The sequence below is a fragment of the Heliconius melpomene genome, chromosome 1, assembly GCF_056956725.1.
Source record: "Heliconius melpomene rosina isolate 202511_hmr_F chromosome 1, ASM5695672v1, whole genome shotgun sequence".
NCBI lineage: Eukaryota > Metazoa > Arthropoda > Insecta > Lepidoptera > Nymphalidae > Heliconius > Heliconius melpomene.
Genome location: NC_140389.1, coordinates 13,135,161 through 13,160,749, shown reverse-complemented (window position 1 = coordinate 13,160,749; position 25,589 = coordinate 13,135,161). Strand labels below are relative to the sequence as shown.

Here is a 25,589-nt window from a genome sequence, read left to right as displayed (position 1 = left end):
TATCTTAAGTAGCAGTTCAGTTGTAAGCGGGCAACTTTTGTCTAACAGTGACTTTCCAGTTATGACAGGTGGGCCGACAATGGCAGCACTGAGTACAGTTGCAATTTGACGTTCAATACAACAAGTCCACGGTTCCTTTCAAATATTAAATTGAATCTTTAATTATTTATAAAAAGCTTAACTAGGCTCTCACTATACTTAAATATTTACCATTACTGTGTAGACAATTATTAATTTCCTACTTATTAACTTGGCTGGGCCAATTAGGATAGAAAATGTAACTTACTCGTAATATCCATGTAAGAGTAGCGGAAAACCAATTGTAAATAAATCCCAATACAAGATAATATTTATATTTGACCTAACACTTATGACCTATAATAAATTAAAAGCCTTTTAAAGTCAGTGTACGTAACAATTATTTTGTCTCAGTTAAAGTATTTTGCTGCAATCACGTTAGGTCGTCGACGATTTCGTTCTTCAGTCAATCGTTTTTCCTTTCGTAAATCAGTTGCAATGATTGCGTTCGTCGGTATTGGCGCGGCGGTATTTGCCGTTTGGCTGTATCTAGGACTTCTAGAAACTATTTTAGTGTTTGTGACTCTTAGTTTTCTTTACATAGTAGTATTTCATTGGAGATGGTGTTTTGTAGCTTTAACAACTGCGCCACGAGATATAAGGTATAGTTGACCTCATAAATTCAGAGTTATTCTTGAAAAAGTGCACATCATTGTGCAAAATACATTAAAAAATAACTGTCATTTTATTCTATAGCAAAAGTTTTAATATGATTTCTGTTTCTTCCAATAAAAAGTTTCCAAAAAATCTTTCTATGATTTGTGTTTATTTAAATGATGAATGTAAAGTCAAATATTATAAAATGATATTAACCAGTATTATTTACAACACTTGTACTAATTTAAAGGGCATTATGGTGTTATATAAAGATTTTAAGGACAGCACAAAAGTTTTCAAGAAAAAATTACACTTTACCAGATATATTTCATGAAACAGTGAAGAAATATCCAAACAAAGCATGTTTCTTATTTCAAAATGAAGTTTGGACCTTTGTTGATGTAAGTACTATAAATACAAAGTATATTGTTAATTGTCGTTGAACAGGGTTCAGTCCCCTCTCAGGGAAATGTGTGGATTATTTACATTTACCTTATCCGGCAAGATAGTGCAGCTTGAATTCCAACACTTTGTCTGCAATGTCTCTGATTTTTGTGGAAAAGTCTGTCTCAACACTGGTTTCCTCTGCCTACCCTGATATATGAGAAAATATGTGAAACTATTTTTTATAACTTATGATTATATAGCATTCAATATAAGTGGTACAACAACAACACAATGACAGAACAAATATTTTAAGGATCTTTTATAGTATTAAAAATGTGAACCAAAATTTTTATAACAATTATTTTTATACATTTAAAAAATGATAATTTTAATCCACTAATGATTTAAGAATTAACATAATAGCAATATTACTATAAAAAATAATATATAAAGGAAACCACTTGAGAATTAAAATGTGGTAGTAACAAAGATGCTGAATTTGATATCACATATTTAGTTTCAATTGAATTTTATATGAGAATTAAAATTAAGACTTGTTATATCATATAACAGACAGACTCACAAGTAGTGTATGATACACAAAAATCTTGAATTGCATTCAAGATTGAAGGTGAGAAGGTGCTGATGAGGTGATAAGTGTGGGATGGATTATTATATCCTAAATAATTTATAAGACTCTTAAATTTTTATAAAACTGTTATTATAATGCATTTTATACACATTTATGGAATCAATGCAGTAAAGTCATTGTGCTCCTGCAATTGTTTATATAACAACACATAGATATTTGTATTGGTACAGTTCACTGGACTGTCTTAGTTTAAACAATATGATAATAATACCAAATACTCGCTATTTCTATTCATAACATAGTTAAATATAAAACATCGCTAAAGATAAACTTGTATTAAAATATTTCAAGCTTATTTTTATGAATCTAAGAGCTATAATTATAGGCTTTATTACCTACTAACATTTAACTACTCTGTAATAATAATATTTAATATTCTTGTTATACCAAAGGTGGAAAACTTCAGTTTACGCGTTTCGGCTGTCTTGAAAGAGCATGGGGTCAAAAAGGACAGTATAGTGGGCATGCTAATGAATAACTGTCCGCAAATGCCAGCAATATGGCTCGGCAACGCTCGGCTTGGCGCTATTTCGCCACTCATCAACACAAACCAGCGCGGCAACGCGTTAATACACTCGATTAACGTTGCTAAATGTGACGTTCTTATATTTTCCGATGAATACCAATCAGGTAAGATTCGTACGTCACCACGTCTAGGTTACGGTTATTTTTGCCATCTGAATTTTAATGATTTCTAAGTAATAGATATTTTTGCAACTCACTCACTTGTTACACTTGCTACGATTACGATTTAACTTAAACCATTTTGTGGAATGAAAACAGAAACAAGTATTGCCATTAACTATAGCAAAAAATAAGTAGATTATTTTAATAAAAATTTATTAATGTTTAACAAAAAATGTTAAGAGTATTTCAATAAAAAATTATATTGACGTCAGCGCTATAATTGCTCATGGAAGCAGATAAAGCATACATATTATATTTTTTTTTTTAAGCTGATGTTAACGTTTTTGTTTTAGCAATCCAAGACATTTCAAGTCAATTAGATCCAAAATTAAAATTATTTAAGTTCACACATAGACGTTTAAATACAATTAAACCGGCAACCAATGAAAGTGGAGATGGAATTTCCGACTTTACTGCTTTACTTGAATCTACACCCCCGGCACCGTGGACTTTGGCTACGGCGAACGGGTTCCAAGGGAGTCTCCTATACATTTACACTTCGGGAACAACAGGTTTACCAAAAGCAGCAGTTATTTCGAACTCAAGGTGAGCTTTAACTGTGTGAACTTGAACGACAAGGATTTACTTTCTTATTGTGTCATATATTTGTATTATTAAAAAAGGCAAGGGAAGGTAATGACGAAATTACCAGTAGAGTATGTTCGCCCTTCTGCCCTAATTAGAAAAAAATATTTTATAATTAATAAATTAAAATCAAATAAGCCTAAATAATAAATTTTAAACAACTGTAGTTTTGATGATGTGTATTCGTTGACAATGACATTATGCTAGTAATTTTTTAACAACACATATTTTATTTTCATTATTTTTCATTTTATGGTGTACGAAAGATAACTTCTCAAGTGGATAATATTCAACATTGCTGTTGTCGTGTTGCATTTACTTTCACCAGCTGTACTTACTGTTTTCACTTTCTCTTAAATACTTGTCGAAAGCTATTTTAAAACAGCTAAAATATATTTATTTTACATATGTATAGTTTGTTTGTTATTATATTTGCTATATTTCAATATACTATATACATGTTATATTTTGTAGGTAATTTAAACAAAATGTGAACTTTTTTCTGAGGATTTTTTATATATTTTAAGTGCGGCTATTGTTTAATTTGATAAAATATATAATAATACTTATCAACTACTAACTAGCCATTCTGTTACAGATTTGTGTTTATGGCATGTGGTATTCATCATCTGGGTTTAAATTCCAACGATGTCGTATACAGTCCGCTCCCACTGTACCACACTGCCGGCGGGGTCGTCAGTGTGGGCCAGGCTTTATTATTCGGATGCACAGTTGTTCTAAAAGCCAAGTTTTCAGCTTCACAATATTTCCCAGACTGTATAAAATATAAGGCAACGGTAAGTGATTTTGATATAAATTATTATTAATTCGATGTTTTTACGTTTTCTATGTAACTCTCGACCAAATAACTCCCATTTTATTCTTAAACTGTTTTTGTGCGATTTCGTAGTTGTACGTACTATAACGATTGAATCGATAAGTAAATAATTTTTAAGTAATATTTTATTTTCCTTATAGGATAAATTATTAAAACTGACTTTTTATGAAGCAGTTGATGTCGGTTCTTAATTTAATGTATTATGTATAGGTCTTATAAAATATGCGCGGCCAACGTAATGTACTGAGATCCATGCGTGAATACGTGTTATATTGAATAACAAGGTGTCATTTTCAACGTTCATACTATATATAAAGACGTTACGACAACTCATACATATCCATACTCTGTATTATAATTGCAAAAAACGCTTTGTTGTTTGTAACTGATTAACATATATTTTACCTTTATAATATTACTAGCGGCCCGCCCGCGGCTTCGCCTGCTCGAACTACTTTATTATTAATTTCTGTCTCCATGAGTACCTACGTCCTATAAGTGACGTCTATGCGAAATTTGAGACTCCTAGCATTTGTAGTAACGAAGTTTCATACAAACTTCGAACCCCAAAAACACAACCCTTCAGAAGTCGAATATTGCAAATCCCCGTCTTAGCGAGCATCTACGTCCTATAAATAACTCCTATGCAAAATTTCAGATTCCTAGCACATGTAGTTTCTGAGATTTAGTGATGAGTGAATGATCTTTTGATTTTATATATATAGATTTAGATAGGTATACCATTTTAATCTAGTTTAAAGGCAATTATAATTTGCATTTTAAAGGCCTTAAGGGCAATACACCTATCTCGGAATTTCTCTGAAAAGAACGAAAACACTAAATGAAGCCTTTTTTGTAGTTTAGATGTGAATCACCTTAGAAAAGTGTAAATTTACATGAAACTACATTTTACAACGACACAAATTACAATAGTTTTGTAACCTTAAACGTTTCACATATTAAATTTAAAACGTTGGGAAGATTTATTAAATTTATAATAAAGCGTGTTTCGTATACGCTTCAAATGTTCCGTAACCTCGCAGCCTATATTTTACAATTATATATTTTTTCTTGTTATGTTGTTATGTTGCTATATTGTTTTATTTTTTGTAGCTTCACGGTTTATCCCGTACAAAGCAGGGCAGAAGGAACTTGCGAACCTAGTGCTAAGACACTCTGTTCCCATTCGTTTCGTTCTCCAATGTTGTGTTAAGTAGCAGAACGCCCAGGTTTGCCTCGTTACGGGAGCGAAGAAATGAAAATATTAAATATCTTATTTCCTCGAGTGCGAATCGAACCTACAATCAGTCGCTTTTAGAGAGGCACGATTGGGGACTCAATCGTGGCCCCTGGCCCCAAAATATAAAAAAAAACGCAAATCTATGACAGATATAAACGAAATCGTTGACGTTCACCTCGCACTTGACTACGGAACTCTATAAACGAGCTACTGCTATGTGAATTTATATTGTTTTACATGAACAATGAATTTATCGTTTAGATATATTTAAAAGATAAGTTCAAGTTATTGTTTGCCTAAATTGTAAACATTTATTATAGTGATTTAGGAGAAAGTGTAGTGAAAATGTACTTACTTAATAAAAAAAGTAGCTAAGAATGATACAATTTATTTAAATTATCATGTCGGTAGCGCTATTTTATATTAATGATAAACAAAATGAAGTATATTTTTGTTGTTGTAACCCGCATAGCCTTTTCCACTTACCGCCAAGTTTTCGCTTACTGATTGGCGGCACTCAACGCTGCGCTTTGTTTTCTTCTTCATCATCATCATCATCATCATCATCATCAGCCTGTTCTCGTCCACTGCTGGACATAGGCCTCTCCAATGGCACGCCACTGAGCTCGATCTTCAGCTCTTCGCAACCAGCCGCTGCCCGCCACTTTGCGAATATCGTCACCCCATCTAGCTGGAGGACGTCCTACATTACGCTTGCCGAGGCTTTGTTTTCTTATTAGAACGAAATCAACTTCCAACACTTCCACCAGTAGGGATTGAACCTACAACCGTCGTGTTACAGTTTGACGATGTGCCATTTAACAACAATGACTTATATAAAGTAGTTTACACATTCAATTTCATTGTGGATGTATACCTAGTTTCATAATTATAGAATACTAGCGACCCTCTTGCGGCTTCGCCCGCTTTAACTACTGGATTATTCATGTAATGTATGATTGCAAAGCACTTAAGATAATGTGAAAAATTAATTAAACCCTAAAGCAACCCGCATTTTTGTAGTTTCAATAAGGATTTTCCAATTGTTTTACACAGAAAAACAAACAAATAATACAAAATCCTTGAAACCTTGAAACAGAAAAACAATACAAAATCCTTGGATTTTTTAGTAGGTACCGTAATTTTAAATCTGTGCTACTAATCTTTTCAAGTACTTATTAAAACACATTTAAATGACTATTTTTAGATAGTTAAATGATTATTTTTAAACGGAAGAAATTATAACCAAAAACCTACCTACTAATAACTACTACAAAAAATGTGAAACCAAATATATCGCGCTTAAATAATACATTCAACTCCAATTATTCAATACGTGCAAACGCATCTAATCAAAAAATCTACTAAATCTTCGTTGCTATAGAGGCAGCCGGCTTTTTTTTTCGAGCTTGTGGTTAATGCTGAAGGGGGTATTCTGACCCTGATGAAAAGCAAGCACGACGTGGCTGCCTGTGAGGAAAATTAAATAGGATGCATGGACCGGGAATCGAACCCGGGCCGCCCGCGTGGCTGGCGAGCATTCTACCACTGAACCACCGATGCGTGTAAGGCAGGCGGGCGCGGCGGACGTAAGGCGAGTGGCGAGCCGTTTCGCAGCAAGGATTTTTTATGATATTGTAACAACTTCTAAAGTACTTATTAAAATGAAAAACAGTAAAAGACAGTTTTGGTCTACATTAAATGGCCAACGTAACTAATATACTTATTTATATGCTGAGAGTAAGGGATAAGTGAAACTTGAGTAACATACAGCTGATGTGTCAACGGCGGGATGTGTCAACAATTAAATGCGTTTTTCTGTACAACTATTCGCAATTTCGAAATATTGTAAACAGCAAATTTTATCTTCGTTTAACGTAGAAAATTAATAAAGTATTTTAAAGGATAAGGATTAATACCATTATGGAAAAATATCCCTCACAATAAAAAATATATTGAAATTATTATTTTTAGACAGAAAAATGATCACTACACGTTATTCTTAAAAGATACGAATATGCCGTCGCGGACTTTTTTGTAGATCTTATTAAAAGGAACAATACTCCAGTACATTTTTTTCATGTAGTACTTACCATTAGAGCAGCGCATGCGCGAAAGTGTCTCAACGGGTAGGACTTTATACACATTTATCGTATTTATGTTAATTTACATAAGAGTGGACAAATAATAAACTATATATAAACCTTCTACGAAAAACACCCGACTTAATGGTGAAGACCGCATCAAAATCCCTTGGGTGGTTTAGAAGAAGAAGAGTTAGAAACAGCAGACAGACACGAAAAGCGACTTTGTTTTATAAGGTATAGGATAGGATAGGTAAAAAAATATTATTTCTTTATTTTTTATAATTTTATGTAGCTTAGCTTTACAGTATATCCCGGCAGAGTAACCTCTGCCTACCGACACTACTGACACTACTAACCCACTTAATAATATATATAATTTATTTGGTGAATGATTCTAATCTGTCGTTGTATTAGTTGTTTTATTGTGAGATCTTTTTCTAATGACGTATCAGGGCCGTAACTGATGAGTACTTATTGGTGTTTATACAACAAAGACCGCATTCAACGTGTGTTTACATAGTTTTATTAAGTATAATATTAAAATTAACATAACTATTTATTCTACATAATAAAGACGGAAGAATCTAATATTCTCAATATAACCGCAGGCAGCACATTACATAGGTGAGATGTGCCGCTACGTGTTAGCGACGCCGCCGTCCCCCTCCGACAAGGAGCACAGCGTCAGGGTCATTTACGGCAACGGGTTAAGGCCACAGGTAAAAATTATGTATAACGATTGATTACTTTATTTATTGTGTACGCAATACTTTTTTAAAATTGTTGGGCAGGCAGAAGGAATCTAGTGTTAAGGCACTCCGTTCCCCACTTTCTGCCGAATTCTGGAGGCATTGCGTGTTGATTGGCAGAACTCAACGCCGTGTCTTGCCTCGACACCAGAGGTATCAAATGGAAATATAAACCTAAATAAATATATCACTTTCTCGAGTAGAGATCGAACCCGCAACCGTCGCGTTACAGTCACTCCCTTGTGTCGCTGCGCCTCGACGGCGCTAATATATTTCATAAAATTAAGTATTACAGCATAAACATGAGATATTATAAAAAAAACGAGACCGTCATATATAAGTGTATTGCTTTATCATAAAAATTGAGCCAAACTAAAGGCACGTTTTATCATAATATAGGTTATTGGGTTACTTTTGTGACCTCTTTGTTTGCACAACGAATTAAATATTCTTTCGAAATTCGAACTCACTTGATGGCTTTCTTTGTTGTCACAATTTTTTTGAATACTTACATTAAAATATTCTTCATTCTTCTTTTACATAATTAACACGAGTAATTTTTTAATAAACACAAAAACAAAAAGTGATGCCTTTTTGTTTGTCAAAAAATTAACTATTAACTATTATAAATTCCATAGTAATTATTTAAGTACGCAGTTACCTTAGTGGTTTCCAGAATATTTTCTATGCATTTTATAATATAAGTAAATTTTATTTGAACAACCCAATATTATTTCATTTTTTCAGATTTGGGTCGAATTTGTGAAACGTTTTAATATCAAACAGGTTACAGAGTTTTATGGAGCAACTGAAGGGAACGCTAATATTGGTAATTTACTTCATTTTCTATTATTTTTACTTATTTCTGCATTTTACACTGAAAAAAAAGATACTATCTCGTTCGTCATGCCTCGAAAATTCGGCGAAAAGTGGGGAAACATTGTGTGTCCATTCTTTCAACGTTTCATTTTTTATTTATAATTTATTTATCAGTATTATTGTATGTTAATTTTTATTTATAGCTAACACTGATGGTACACCGGGCGCTATCGGCTTTATATCCAGAATATTCTCGAATGTATATCCCATAGCTATTATCAAAGTGGACCAGGACGGTGAACCCGTGAGGGATTCCAGGGGACTTTGCCAGGTGAATAAAACCCAAAATTTTTCTTTAAATATTGTTTTTAAATAAAATTTATTAAAAACTTTGGTTATCAGTTAATAGATAAAGTTATAGCTATTGATTATTGTAAGAAATCACACATTTTCCACTTAAGTGGAAATAAATGATAACTATATTAATTTAATATATTAAAAATATATTTTTATAATTAAGCTATTGTAAGAGGAATAATATTTTATATTATAAATACACATACAGGTATGTATTTATCATATAATTGACTATTATAATACAACCAACGACAATAGCGAAGTAGAATTGTTTTTGTAATGTTGCGGAAAATAATTAATTTTATTATAATTCACCGCACTTTGAACAGTAATTTATACTTTTTTCACCCTAATTCGAAATACTGCATTAAGTGGCGGTATAAATGTTTTTGTCGGGCTATAATGAGAAGGAAAAATAATTTATTTATCGTGTGTAAATCGAACCCACAACCATCACGTATGTATGTACAGTCGACTCTCTTTATTTCATTTGAAATAAATATCAAATTCGAAATTTCTGAGAGAAAAAAATAAATGTATTAACTTTTTGAATATTTGTATGACGTATTTTTTTATTAAAAATAAACGCCCCATGTTGCCAGATCAGAGTGAGTAAACGAAAATAACTCATTCCTTTGAGTGGAAAACCAACCGCTAATCTGGTTTACCAGGGTACCAGGGTATCTGGTTGGCTACAGCGGCCCCCTATTATCATGATTTATTTTTATTTCTTTGTGTGTCAATCTGTAACCGATCAATTATAACCAAGTATTTTTTTTTAAATTAGATAGCTCAAGCAGGAGAGCCCGGAGTGTTTATTGGGAAAATATCGCCAGATAATCCTACGCGACAATATCTCGGCTACGTTGACAAGTCTGCCACCGATAAAAAAGTAATACGAAATGTATTTAAACGTGGCGATGCTGCTTTTATATCGGGTAAGTTGATGTTTTAAGAAGATTTTTAAGATTAGAAATAATAATATTTTTCAAAAGATTTTTTTATTATTAGAAAAAAGCCCAAATGTTTATGCTAAAAATATTTGTTTAAATGTTTGATCAAAGATCATTTGGTTTTACGGAGTTATATTAAGATACTATGCAATGCCATATGTAATTACCATACACAATATATAGATAGATAATATGTCACGTAATATCAAACATATTATAGCATGTATTAAAACTTATTTAACAGGTGTTTTTCATATTTCCTTATATTGTATATAATTATGCATTAGAACACATAATTATATAGATAATTAATTTTAACTTAAAATATACCTGCTTTGGTTTTAATTATCTTTACCATTTGTAGGTTTACCTCTTTAGAAATTGTAAAATAGTTATTTGTTAAGTTTCTTGAACGAAAGATCTATCCTTATTATTCCTTATTAAAAGAGTATAGTTGGTCTCTTCAAAGAAATATGTTTAAATTAGACATTCATGACATTCATTATATTCTAAAATCAAGTTTACAATTTAAATACATAATGTACGTATCGGCTACGTAGATTTTCTTTGACAACTTACAATGAAGTGTATATCTATAGAATTACAAAATACTATTACTTTATGATTGGTTTTTATATTTGGCTTTCTGCCATATTACGATATATTTTCTATGTTGGCACGCCATTTATTGGCTTTGAAATTGACCATTCGCGGCATGTTGCTAAGAATTTACTGCGAGCTGTATACTTATATACTAGGGAAAGTAGGTATGTAATTTTTGTAACCTCTCTTATAACATTACATAACTGATTTGATTGTATACTTTGTTAAGAATTGTATACTTAGTTAAGATAAAAATATTAAAAATATGATTATATGTATTATACTTATTATAGAAGAAAACACGGGTACAAACCTTTAATTTTTTTTTCCAGGTGACATCCTAGTAGCGGACGAGCTAGGCTACCTGTACTTCCGTGATCGAACCGGAGACACGTTCCGTTGGCGAGGAGAGAATGTCAGCACCAGTGAAGTGGAGGCCGCCATATCGGGAGTGGCTGATCAACGTGACGCCGTCGTTTATGGTGTATTGGTATGTTTGGCTGAAACAGTTTTAGTGTTAGCTGTAACCTGGTGTTAAGACACTCCGTTTGCCACTTTCCGCTGAATTTTCGCACCATTGTGTACTGAAAGTGTTGCGTTAAACTCACGCTTTGCTTCGTTATTAGAGCGAGGAAATGAAAATATTGAATATGTCATTCCTCGTATGGGGATCAAACCCACAACTGTTATAGTACACATGCGCGACGACAGCCTCAAATGAAATAAATTAGTAAGATTAATAATATAAATGTTCTGTACGAATTTGATATTAAACGGACGGTAGAACGGAACCTTTTGACATTAGATTCTTTATAAGGTAGGCGGAAAAACACGTTTAATAAAAATCTTAATTGTTCCAAGTTCTATTTTCTTTTCTTGTTTTAATATCTTATAAGCGTAGTCATCAACTATTACGTAAATATATTATTTTAAAATATTTATATAACAATGCGTGTTGTTTTTAAACAATTGTAAAATTATATTTTTATTACTAATTTGTAGATAAATGTATATACAACATTTAATAAATGCTTTATTTTTCAATTTTTTATTTGCTTTAGTAATGAAGTTAATAATGTTTTAGTATTATTTAAAAAAAAACAGTGTAATTAAAACGTTTTATTACAAACTTAGCCTATATATTTATTTTTTATGCCAAGTAAAACAAACAGGCTTAGTAATTTGATACTGTAGTAAGGTTATTGTAGAATTAGCTTGACAACGACTTTTGTTAGAAGTTGGTTTTTCTTTTTATTAAAAATTAATTTATTTTACGATTTTAAGTTATGGTAGAACTTAAAAGGATGCTTCTTAAACGAGAAGTGAGTGGTTGTCCTATGTAAAACTTTAATCTATTAGGTATTATTTTTGTGCAAACTAACAATTTAATATATCGACAAGAATATACATAACAAATATTCGGGAGAATTGGAGACCCGTCTTTTTTTTTAAGTTGGTTGAAAATGAGAACATCCTTTTTTTGAAATTGGTTAAAAAAGAAATGCAACGATGAGGAATCTCATTCTGACACCAATTTTAACATTTTTTTTCCTTGTAACTATTACAGTACAATTATAATTATTACCCAAAACAAAACAAAATTGTTCAATTTCAACCAGATCCCATAATCAGAACCTAACCAAACTTTCATCAAACTATCCTTGAAGTGTATCCTTTCAAAAAAAATTGATTCGTCATCGAAATCGGATGGCGCGACATTGAAAAAATAACCCGCAACGACTAAACATTTTTACATAATAGAAAGACACATGTATATGTAAAGTATTCTGCTTTAAAAAATAGTGCTCGATATAAGGTTTAAATTATAAGAATATAAGAATGAAAGAGACAACAAACGTTATGTGCGTATAAGAAAGCCAAAGGTAATATATTGTATTTTTTTAACTCAGGTGCCCAATACAGAAGGGCGAGCGGGTATGTGCGGCATAGTCGATACTCGGGGTACGTTGGACCTGGACAAGCTGGCCGCGGACCTGTCCAAGCACCTGCCGCCATACGCCAGGCCCGTGTTCCTGAGGGTCATGACGACCATGGACATGACTGGTGGGGAACATATTTTTTATCTTTACACATGTAGCAGGGAAGGTAGAAAGAACCTAGTTTTAAGACATTCCATTGTCGCGCCACACTTAAAAAGAAAAAGAAACAACCCACTTGCATGGGGAAATAATAAGAGAAAGCAAAATTCGGAGTAGATGAACCTGTTCCATTCTTTCTCATTTCTTCTCTCATTCTTCTCTCATTAGAAATACAACAACTGGTGCACGTTCATTTTCGATTCATTTTAGGTACATAACAAGGGAATAAACAAAAGTACATTTGGAACAGTTGGACCTGATTCGAACAGGTTCCAAATCCAAAGCCGAGCCAAATGGAAAAATTGGAACAATTTCTTCATTTTTCCGGAACGCAACATCACTAGTTTTGAATGTGAGAACTTAACGCCACGCTCTGTCTTCCTGCCAGATCGAGGAAATGAAAATAATTAATTCACCCAAGTGGGACTGTATCCCCCAACAAACATGTTCTCTCTAACTCTTAGGGTAAATCTGTAAAAAATTCTAAATTGAGCCAAGTGCTGCCACCGGCTTAACGTATAAAGTATATGATACTGAATACAAACTTATTTAAATAATTGATACACGTAAAAAAAAAATATTGCTAATATAATACAATTATTTTACAGGTACATTCAAAATGAAGAAGACTGATTTACAAAAGGAAGGTTTTGACCCTAATTTAGTGAAAGGAGACAAACTTTACTACTTGGATCTAAAACTAATTAAGTACCTGCCACTAGGACTCCAGGAATATGAGAAGATTATCAAAGGACAAATTAGACTGTGATTTCTTAGTTTTTACCACTTAAATAAAGTTCCAAATTATACTCCCATTGTACTGAGAACAGTTTGGTAAATTGAAAGGCTTGAAACAATATGTTTTAGAATCTCTACCTCACTTTTCGTCTCGATGTATCTAATAATACTTTTTTTAAAATATGATTTTTTTATGAATATGCGTATGTCATATGTTATAATTTAAATATTTATTTGGTTACTGAATTCGTGCAATGGTAATGAATTGTAATTTAAAATTGAATCATTTTTAATGAATTAGTTTTATAATATAATATATGATGAATCTGTATTTGTTATATCAACTTTATTGCCTTTAATAAGCATTTTAGCCTTTGCTGTAATCACAATATGGCTTATTAGTATGATTGCATAAATGATATATGTATATTTTTATATAAGATAGTTTCAGTTATTTGTGAAATCATTAAACAGTAAATATTTTTTTTAAAGAAAAACTATATAACAGTGTTTATTTATGTGCTTGCAATAAAATTACCATATTTTATACTATTAGTAAAAATTTTCTTATATGTACTTGTATCTCTTGGGTGTTATGAAGTCTTAAAATATTTATTTTAAGTTTAATAGCAACTAAAGATTTGTATTTTAAAATGATTATTTTTCTATTATCGTTTTAGTTGAAGTATTTGCTGTTGTGTATATTTACTTTTTTTTCTCATTATTGATTCAATAAACTGATTTGTTTTTCATCGGTTATCTATTTATAAACAATGATATACATATAATGGTGTATGTATTCAGTTGTTTTAAACTATTATAGAATGTTCTCAATATTGTACTGGGAATCTCGTTCACCAGATTTATTATTTTTAGAATCAATGACCTTTTTTATCAAGATCTGTTGAACAAATCTCTGTAATTATATAAACATAATTTCATATTATTTATAATTGAAATTTTCTTATACTCAATGTAACAATGTGATTATTTCACTAACAAATTAATTAATATTTCTCATACCTTATTCTTACTTTAAAAAGCTTTAGTTATTATTTATTATACTTCTCTAGATTTAAAAAAAAATATTAACTAACGCATGTTTACTTTATTCTCTACAAAGTTTAATTATTGTTGTTAAAATGTATAATGCCATATTAAAACAATGTGTAATTATTTTTTATGTATATGTTGTATGAAGTACCTACTTGATTTGTAACTTTACGCTCAGTTCGCGAGGCTTAAGCTGAGCTTTATATTTGTTAAGTGTCTTAATAGTAAAGCCAAAAAACATTTCAAATAAAATTATTACAGTTCAATAAAAAAAAATATGTTGTTTCCCCAAAACTGGACATATTGCTAATGTTTCTCGTATTTCTTAATCATAAATTGTTCCGTATATCATCAAAATCAGCATTGTGTTCACGCAGAATTTTTCATTCTTGTATAGTGATAGTGTCAACTTCATATTTCACTTTAGATAAATAAAAAATATATGATTTAAATACATGACGCTGCTATCAGTACTGTAAGATAAACCTGTTTAGGCCAAGCAAAAGATCGCTGTTCTTGATAGATGACGTCACATCTACACTATACATACATGAACACTCACACAAATGCAAAGCTCAGGTTAGACCTCGCGGACTGCATATCTCTTATAATTTTCTCAATTTTATAACCGTCTTATTTCGGTTTAAAATAGTTCTTGTTTAATTGTGTCTCTTTAAGTAAAGTCCACAGTTTACTGATTAATAATCCCTTTCCTTTATATTAACTTTTATGTAAATAAATGTACTCTGCATAAACAAAAAACCGAGCATTTTGTACACTTGCTCATTTGTGTTAATAAAATATTTGAATAACAATTAGTTACTTTTATAAGTTAGATAACATCATTACACTTGAACTTCGAACTTTATTTATAGACTATTTAAAAAAAAGTTATGAATTATATGTATAGTGTGGTATATGAAAGAAATATAATTATGTTCTTTATAATGTTTCCAATAAATTTGCAAAATGGTAAAATACTTTTACAATGTATATTATACTATAAAAAAAATTGAAATGTCAAAAATTCACTATGGTTTGTATTGAAATATTTATATTTTATTTCATAAATGTAATGAATAAACCCATTTAATATTTTTTTTAAATTACAAAAAATATACATAATATCACACTACTCATATTTTTCAAGGATGTTTATTAAATAAATTAATACTTACTTGCCGCTGTTAAATTGATATAATATTTTTTAACAATAAATATACCACTAGAATATTATTCCAGTCTGAATTAAGACTGAAGATTTACGTACGGACTTGGTAAAAGAATACATGGTAATGGGTCAATGTTGACATATGGTAATAAAATAAAATTGTTATAACTATTAAGTTTTATTATTACATTTTTATTTTTTTCCTAATTAACAGTTAATATTTATTTACTTGTTCAATTAAAATAAGCCACTACTGCATTTTATTCCAAAGATCTTTCTTAGTATTATATATGCTGTTGTTTTCTTTCTATTTTATTATAGAGAAACTATTGAAAATATTTTTTACATTCTAATATTATTTATTTTCTTACACGTAATTTTTATGCAGGGGCATTAGTTTTCAATTTGTACGTAAACGTTTTAACCGTAACTGGAAGTGGTTTCGATTCCCACTCGAGGAAATCATTTAATTTGGTATCGAGGCAAAGCGCTGCGTTGAATTCCACTGCTCAACACGTAATGCCTCTAAAATTCGACAAAAAGTGGGGAGAGGAGTGTCTTAACACTAGCCTCCCTCTGCCTATCATGCAACATGCTAGATATGGCGTGGAGCGGGAAAAAAAGTATATTTTTAATGTTGCATATATGGAGATTGCACTGTATTGTTGCGGAGTGCAGAATGCACTGGTTATAAAAAAAAATAGTTTTACAAAAAAATTCACGCTGTATCCCGCACATAGCAGTGTAGGCAGAGGGAACCTAGTGTTAGGACACTCCGTTCCCTATTTTCAGGCAGGTACTAGACATTGCGTCTTGAGTGGCAGAACTTAACGCCACGCTTGGCTTCGACACCAGAGCGAAGAAATGGAAATAATAAATATTTCACTTCTTCGAATGGGGGTCGAATCCACAACCGTCGCGTTACAGTCACCTCCCTTGTGCCGCTGCACCACGCCGGCCTCACTACACTTATTTTTTGTAATTAATTATGAATAGGAATTTATTATTATTTCATGTTACGGTTACATAGATTAGACATATTAATAAAAACAATGAAACCACATATTGCGAGTATAAAGAACAAAAAGACATCTACATCTATATATAAATAATGTAGAAGGTATAGATATATTCATTTTATTTTTTTCTTCTTGGTTATTTAGTTTAGCAGAGAGAGAGAGAGAGTAAATCTAACTCAAGTCAAGTCTGTTCTCAAAATTCTAACTTAATTAGAAATATTGCATGTTGGGTGGAGACTTCAACGACGCAGTCTTTCCAGTACGGTAATATTTATATACCATACATTATAATATTTTATTGCATATTCATTTAATTTTATTTCTTCGGTGTGTCTCTCTGACATCGGGTCAAAGCGCGGCATGATATTCCGCTACTCACAGAATTGGGCGGAAAGTAGGGAGCGGAATTTTTTAACAGTATACAGTGTGAAGCGGAAAATAATATATATACAGGGTGAGTCATATTGAACTTTCCGGTTTTGGAAGGACGTTGCACGAAGAAGGGAAGGAGTAGAAGGGTGGGGATGGTGTCATTAGACGCGCCATGACATGCAGTTTTAGTGTGAGCAATGGCTTGGTCGGGACAACATCGTGCGTTCGTAGTTGAAGAGTTTATTAAAAATGGCGGCTCCGTGATCACAACACAGCGTGCGTTCCGTTTACATTTTGCTATTGGTCGACGTGATCCCATTCCCACTGGACCAACAATCAGAAATTGGGTATCAAATTTTAGAGCAACATCATCAGCATTAAAAACAAGACCACAAGGCCGAATTAGGACGTCAACGTCAGCGGAAAACGTGGATAGAGTGCGGGCTTCAATTCAACAATCCCCTCGGCGTTCTGTTTGGAAACATGCCGCTTCACTAGGATTATCTTTCAGTAGTGTCCGCAGAATACTGCATAGAGACCTTAAATTTCACCCATACAAGATTCAGGTAGTGCAAGAATTAACAGTTAGAGACTTAGACACACGAACAAATTTATGCCGCGACATTCAGAGCAGATCCCCCGCACTGCTGTTTTGATCTTCAGTGATGAGGCACATTTTCACCTCGCCGGAACTGTCAACAAACAGAATTTTCGATACTGGGCTGAGAATAACCCACGAAACCTACACGAACGACCACTTCACAGCCCTCGAGTGACAGTGTGGTGCGCTATTGCAGAGTTTGGTGTGTGGGGTCCCTATTTTTTTGAAGAAGATGGTCAAGTCGTCACAGTTACCTCTGCTCGGTATTGCGACATGCTTGAAACTTTTCTGAAACCGAAATTGGAGGAATTAACGCAGAATCATGACAACGATAACATCTGGTTCCAACAAGATGGTGCTACAGCCCATACATCCAGGCGTTCAATGGAAATCCTGCGACAAATGTTTCCCGGTCATCTCATTTCTTTGCGAGGTGACGTTGGGTGGCCGCCGAGATCACCTGATTTAACCCCCTGCGATTTCTTTCTCTGGGGTTACCTGAAGGAAAAGGTGTACACGCATCGTCCCCGAACCATCGATGAACTGAAGGCTGCAATCACGGTAGAAATCAATGCTATTCCGCTGAATATGACTCGACGAGTAATGGACAACTTCCGGGAAAGGCTTCAGCAGTGTGTGGTCAATGGAGGTAGACATTTACAGGATATCATTTTTAAAACCAACTAAATTAAAACTGCATGTTATGTGCTTTCAAACAATAAAATAATTTTTACTGCATGTCGCTTTGTTTTTAATACACACCTTATTGAAATCGGAAAGTTCAATATGACTCACCCTGTATATGAATTATTTTCATTCTGTACTTCTTCTCTACATTAATTAATTATAACTGTGTCAAATTCCATATTCAATAAATAAAAAGTAAGTACATTGTTTCCTAAGATAAAAAAAACATAGTATCAATATGTTTTAGGGTAGTCATGTTTGATATACAGTACGGTCTACAAGTCGTGGTGCCCTGAAGTTAGCTGAAGTCATCTGCGCAGATTTGATTTTAGTATTTTTCTTATTTATAAATATTTTAATTATATATATTTTTTCGAAGTGACCAATGCAAAAGTTCAGAAAACATAAGTTCAGGCTGCCACCACTTGTTCACAGTACCGTGTACCAAATTTATTAAAACAAATTCTTTTTTATTTTTAATAAATTAAAATATCCAAACCGTTTGATCCTACAATAATAAATTTGATTCAGAAACATTTAGGTATTTTAATAGTACTTTAGCCCTTAACTTCACATAAAGTAATATAGATATATTTTTAATAATAATAGATATATTTTTCTTTTAAATGTTAATTATAGTAACATTTAAAAGAAAAATATATCTATTATTTTTTTAAGCATCTTAGTAGATGACTTTTCTTCAGCAATTAAAGCCGCCTATTATCGATCGGAGCGATAAACCTATAGCTAAAAACTTATCACACATTAAACAATAAAATGTCATTTTAGAATTTGGAATCAATCCAAACATGACAGAACGCTCGCCGTCGTCTGTACATAAGAATAGAAAAAAGCGGCGTCCTTGGTCCTTTATGTTTTTTTACATATAATTTTCTAGTTCCATGGTAGGTAACGGTTTTTTGTGTGGCAAACGGTCCCTTCGAGGATCAGCTGTTCGCGCATGTGCATCTGGCCGCCCGGCCCCGTAGCCCGCCATAGACGTGCCGCGCGGCGCACGTCCTTGCGCATTTGCTATAAAGAAGTGGTCGCGGGAACACGCGTTGCCGCGTACGCGTATATCGTTGAGTTTGTTGACTGTGTGTAGTTAAATCTCTGAAATTGTGTCCTACTGGGCCGGTCGCCAGCATGGACGCGCTTTTGGCAGCGCTCGTCGCCCTGATGGCATTAGCCGCCGCGATGGCCGCCGTGCTGAGCACGCTCTCCAAAGCGGCTATATTCGCGATCCTCGCAGTTGCGCCTTGCGTCTATCGATACAGGAAGCGGATTTACGTGATCATCAAAACATTACCCAGGGACGTCAAGTGAGTAACACCTCCAAAATAGATCAGAAACGTTACAGGAATACACGCAAAATAACAAAACAATTTAATTTCTTCACCCTTCATTTAGTACAAAGAAATTCTTGCATATTGCGCTGGATTGCTGTCATAATAAATTCTGTTAATTTGGAAATTGACGTCACTGTCATTATAGTCCTTTACTTTTACGTTATCAATGAAGTGAAAAAAATACGTACCACGTACAGCACATATTGATGTGCTAGCAACAATTACCGTTCTCTTGGTTTGTTCTAATCTTTGTATAATAATGTAGCAGTAGAATTACTAAGTGAAGCGACACAAGAACTCATAAAGAACAGAGTAATATATCACTACGCTGAGTTTACTTGAATACCTGTACCTATTACTAATAAAGCATTTAAGCTAAATATACTAGCACACTGAGGGATTTGGACTTTCTGTGAGTCATGCGGCATGCCCTACGACAGTTCCTATAGAATTTTTATGTCTGGCCACTTCCCTTTAAATATTCCATGCAAAGTTAAAATATAATGTTAAGGTTTGTATAATAATGTGATAGAGCGTCAATGGTGGTACGCTATTTGCATTTTAAACAACGTTTAAGCATTATAAGGTTTCGTGGCGATTAGGAATCCTTATAGCTTTATTGTCAGTACACATGGGTAGAAGACCAGACAATAAATATTGAAAGAAGAAAAAATAAATATTGCTAAGATATTAAAAAGATATGACGCAATTTCAATAACTTTTAAATTATTCGACTATATATTTACAATAGGCTATATCTAATATGCTAATGATCTACTTCAAATGTTATTAGATTTTACTCGACTGTCTTTAAATATGTGTAAAAACACGAAAGAGAAAAAATAAAAATTACTTTTTAATTATTCAATAAATATTTCCTCCTGTCTCTTGACAAAGTTTCGCTATCCAGAACGTATTTTCTGTAGTGTAAAGTGTGTCACTTATTACAAGACTCTTGCACGAACTGCATAATTTTTTTTTTAAATAAAATAAGTTTCACAGAAACTATATTTCAGGCTAACGCTGAAACCTAATAAAACTTCTAATCTAAAATATTTATATAATAAATATTTTTAATACTTTCAAATTGCATGTTTCCATTTGGACAAGATCCCAATTAGAAATGTAATATCTAACAAAGTTTATATGAAACCTTAATTTATATTTTAATTCTCGTGTATATTTTTCTTTTATTATAATAGCTCCTAATATAGCCGTTTAAAGAATTAAAATGAACATCTTATTTATTATTAAATGTTTAATCACAAAAAATACAGAGCTTAAAAGATTAAAATGAACATCTTTTTATATCTTTAACTAATCTTAGACTTCTTTTTTATTTGTTGTGATTGTTTTTATAATCAATAGAAAAACATATTCAATAGGTTCCTTCCTATGGGATCTATTACATAATATTATTAGTTTATATAATGCACAGCTTAAAACACCGTTTCTCTTACAAGGCTGAACGGCGACGTGCTTCCGATCGATGCCTACAGTACAGCGTACACCAGAATGCTACAAATTGGACATGCGACAAAAACAATTACTTATTTACTCATTTTTGTTTTAGATTATTTTTTAGGAGTCCACATAAGTACATACGCAAAGAAACAATATTGTAATTGAATTTTATGGTTCCGTACTTCGAAAGGAAGAAACGGAACAGTTTTAGGGTTCCTTTTTCGTCCGTCAAATACTCAGGTCTATTGTCCTTTTAAATCCTAGCCTGTACTGTCCCATTGTTGGGCAAAAGCCCTCTGTCCATTTCTTTCACTTAGGTCTATTTTGAGCTATGGAATACCAGTCAGGCTTGCAAGGGTCCAGCTCGTCTCGCCATCTCCGTTTCGGTCTGCCAATTCTCCTTTTGGAGTTTGGAATAGTGATATTCATATTTTTGTCTACTGTCCCTTAGAGTTGTGATAGAAATCAAAGTTCGACACTGACGCAATTAAAACATATAGCCGATTATCTCTTCTATCATGGATGCATACATCTAATAACTTTTCATTGCGTGTCAAACGTTGCTTCACAATTCGACGGAAAAACGGAACGGAATCGACTTAACCGATTTAAATGCAGCTTGCACTATTGTACCTATTTTGACAAACATTTAGCGTTTGTTTTATTTAAATCAGGATGTAAATAAAAAATATATCAAATTATTAATAAAAAATACAAAATGACTTAATTGAATTAGCTGAAATTTTAGTTTATCAACATTTGTTGTGGACCACAAAAGTCATTCAGATAAGTAAAGAAATAATTGTGTAGTTCTAGCGGGTGATGCCGCGAGCGGTTCGCTAGTTATAAATAAATTCATAGAAGGAAATGGGTATTATAAAAAAATACTATATATTATTTACGTTTTTATTATTCATTTTTATATTGATTGCTGAAGGTTGTAATTTAGAACAATAAAATTGTTTTTCTTTTTTTTTTACTGCGTGCCATTTTCTAGAAGCGTTGAAATTATTGAAAATGCGAAGAGGAAATATACCTACGTATCATGTACTATCTAAAGATACATATCGTTGTCTGGGGAAAATGTTTTTTTTTTCACACATTGGGTAAAAGTGATTTTAGAATGACTTGAGAGACTTTAAGATTTAAATATATATAATTCATAATTAATTTGCATTATTGTAGTCACGATTTGGGAGTTCTAACAAAAACAATCCTGCATACTATAGCGGTGTCTGTATGTACTTGTACATGTATCGACCATCAAGCTAAAATTAAATTTGAACTTTGTGCGTAGTGCTCGCGAAACGTGCGTACTTTCATTGACGCCGACTGATATTTTTAAGGTGTAAAGCTGTAAAGATAATTTCCATAGAAATGATAAAATTACAGGGAAATGTTAGTTATATAATATTTTATTATTTATTATTATTATTATTATATAATATTGAACATTTTTCTTATTAACTTGTCCAACTCAAATTTAGTTGGAATGTAATTAATTATCCATGTTCAGATCAATGATGGTGATGAATCTGTTTACTTTTAATTTTTTGTTTAATTTATATTATTCATGTATGTATTAGTTCATATATGAGACTTGTCGTGGAGGGCAGGAGCACAAGCGTATGATTGTTAACTCGACAGGATTTGGGTTTGATTCCCACTGGTGTCAATGTAAAGCACGTCGTTGAGTGGCGCAACTCAACACGCAATGCTTACAGAATTCGGCAGAAAATGGGAAGCGCAATAGACACTCACAGTGTTAAGACTAACATTAGGTTCCCTCTGCCTACCCTCCTACATGCTGGATACATCATGAAGCTAAAAAAAGTATATATTTCATATACATATACATATATCTATAGAGGTTGTGCTGTATCGTTGCGAATTGCAGAACGCACAGGTTTTCATACCAGACAGCTCATCAGACGCTTCCTTTTGTTCAAAACGTGCAATTAGTAATCAACGTATAATGTTGTATACTTGCGGCTCGCCATAGTTTAATGATTGAAATATTCTTAATGTAATATTAAGTAGAACCGTAGATCTCGAACAAGACCAATGTTGCAAACTAACTAGGATTTTTTTATGATTTTAACATCAAAATATTAAAGTAACTTTTAGTTTCACATACACAGTCAATAAGTTGAGGATAATGTAATTAGGCAAAAAGTTTTTAAAATAATGTTTGCAATATGCAAAACAAAAATGTCGCCGCAACTTGCCATTACTAACTTGAATTTTAATAATTCTATGAATATATAAGAGAATATGCTTAACCGTCTGCTCACCTTGTATCTTTGTGTTGTAAAAAAAGTTTAAATAGGTACATGCTAATTACCATCTTGAATTACACCTAATGGTTAAAACTTTTAACTTAAAGTTTTTTTGGAGGATCTTTTCAAGATCTCTCAAAATAATTAGCTAAATTTGTATTAACTAAATCTGAAGTGAAAAACTTGACTATTAACATTTCCAGCACCTGTCGGTAGAAAGTACTGACGTTGAGAGATCGTCATATATAAATTAGGTATCGATCCTTGTCAAAGTAAAGTTTTGTTTCAGTTTTAAAGTGAATGTGGTTACTATTACAAAAACTTTTTTTTTTCTACAAATAAGTTAAACATTTTTTTTACTTTCAGCTCGCAATTATGACTTTCGCAATTAAAATTTTCTTTTCATAGATATCGACTGTCCTGATTCCCGACTGAAATGGGGATCTTTTTGCGTTGGAAAGCCTCTTTAAAACAGCGAAAATTCTTCTGTTTTAGGTTCCTGTGGCGGTATGTAAATGCCATGATACGGTCGAAGCGATGGGGACGAAACAACAACACCGTCGCAGAGCTTTTTACGCAACGAGCGCTGAAGCACCCCGACGCGCCGTGTTTCATCATGGTTGGGGACAATAGCAAGACTTGGACTTTCAAAGAGGTGACGATTTATATATTTTTTCAGCATCACTCTTTATTCTGCATATTTTAGGATAGGCAGAAAGAATCTATAAGTAGAGTAAGTAGATAGTTCTCAAGCTTTCCGCCCGAATTCGAGACTTCCTATGTTGAGTAAAAGAAATTTATCTTATAAAATCGGAGAAATGAAAATAATTTATTTTTCAATTTTGGTCGAATCTACAGCTATTCTGTTTTCAGTCTGTCGCTGTCCCATTGAGCCTCGATGGCCATGCGTAGAATAAGATTTTATATGAGGACAAGTTCGGTACATAAATATTAAAAAACACAGCTAATAATTTGTATTTTATATAAATACATATACACTTATACCTATGTATAAAGATCTAATGTGGCGTTGAGTCCCGTCACTCAGCACAAAAAAATCGGCGGAAAGTAGATAACGGAGTGTCTTAACAATAGTTTCCCTACTGCTATATGCTAGATACACCGTGAAGCTAAAAAAAATATAAAATAAAAATAAAACTAATTCTGGTCTGTAATCTTGCAGATGGCAGATAACTCTAACAGAGTGGCGCGGGTGATGCAGGACCACCTCGGCCTCAAGCGAGGAGATGTTGTGTGTGTGTTTATGCCAAATTGTGTTGAATATGTGTACACGTGGCTCGGCATGGCCAAGCTTGGTGCAGTGTCAGCACTCATCAACAGTAATCTGAGACATCGTCCGCTACTCCACTGCGTACAAGTTGCTAAAGCAAAAGCCATCATATTCTCCGAATCGCTTGCTGAAGGTAAGATGTATACTTTTTTTAACTTCCCGTATATAGCGGCTGCAGAGGGAGCCTAGTGTTAAGAGACCACGCTCTGGCGTGGCGTGCCTCACACGCAATGCCTCAACAATTCAGTGGAAAGTGGAGAATAGAGAATAGAGTAGTAAACTACTTAACACTAGGTCACTAAGTTAAAAATGTATAATACGAGTGTAAATGTATAGTAGATGAGATCTCTTATACTCGTTTAATTATCTGCATCGCTTGGCTGTCGTTTTATTTGTTAAATTATATTATTAAAAATGTGTTGCTAGGTAATTGATTTACTTTTTAAAGAAAATAATAAAAAATAAGACTAAAATGTTTTCAGTCTGATTGAGTCTGCCAGTGACGTGGTCGAGGTTACGCCAGACTAGACTATTATTGATTTCCAATATACTCCGTTATAATGTAGTTCACGTGTTTACATATTTTAATATGTAACATATGTATGAGGAATGAGGATAATACGATATATTCGTACTCTTTATATTTTTAGATAATAATGAATTACTATTATTTATCATATTAATATTGAGGCCAATCGTGGCGCTGGGGCACAAGCGTGTCTAAACGCTACAGGTTATAGGTTTGATTCTCACTCGAGGAAATTAAATATTAAATATTTTCTTCGCTCTGGTGTCTTCCACCACTCAACACGCAATGTCTTCAGAATTCGGCGG

At 32.7% G+C, this 25,589-nt stretch overlaps 2 protein-coding genes across 2 annotated transcripts in view; both read left to right on the top strand.

The window, feature by feature from the left end:
* The first annotated feature begins 84 nt into the window (after nt 1-84).
* Nucleotides 85-15,864, top strand: LOC146541550 (long-chain fatty acid transport protein 4-like). Its single transcript, XM_085187827.1, has 12 exons — nt 85-680; nt 926-1,076; nt 2,107-2,344; nt 2,695-2,947; nt 3,585-3,783; nt 7,760-7,870; nt 8,648-8,729; nt 8,923-9,050; nt 9,864-10,014; nt 10,965-11,122; nt 12,543-12,696; nt 13,340-15,864. The coding sequence occupies exons 1-12, from the start codon at nt 517-519 to the stop codon at nt 13,498-13,500; spliced, it is 1,950 nt and encodes a 649-aa protein (XP_085043953.1). The 5' UTR covers nt 85-516; the 3' UTR covers nt 13,501-15,864.
* Nucleotides 15,865-19,265: 3,401 nt separating this feature from the next.
* The window catches only part of LOC146541549 (long-chain fatty acid transport protein 4-like), a 15,536-nt gene continuing 9,212 nt past the window's right edge, over nt 19,266-25,589 (top strand). The window contains exons 1-3 of the mRNA XM_085187816.1: nt 19,266-19,694; nt 23,960-24,119; nt 24,648-24,888. Of these exons, the coding sequence (XP_085043942.1) occupies nt 19,519-19,694; nt 23,960-24,119; nt 24,648-24,888 (577 nt within the window). The 5' untranslated portion in view covers nt 19,266-19,518. The remainder of the gene's footprint in view (nt 19,695-23,959; nt 24,120-24,647; nt 24,889-25,589) is intronic.

What these genes read in the sequence shown, in the direction of transcription:
- LOC146541550 (XM_085187827.1), top strand. Translation starts at nt 517, where the DNA reads ATGATTGCGTTCGTCGGTATTGGCGCGGCGGTATTTGCCGTTTGGCTG. An exon ending in AAGTTTGGACCTTTGTTGAT is followed by an intron (nt 1,077 to 2,106) that starts GTAAGTACTATA and finishes GTTATACCAAAG; the next exon opens with GTGGAAAACTTCAGTTTACG. An exon ending in GCAACGGGTTAAGGCCACAG is followed by an intron (nt 7,871 to 8,647) that starts GTAAAAATTATG and finishes TCATTTTTTCAG; the next exon opens with ATTTGGGTCGAATTTGTGAA.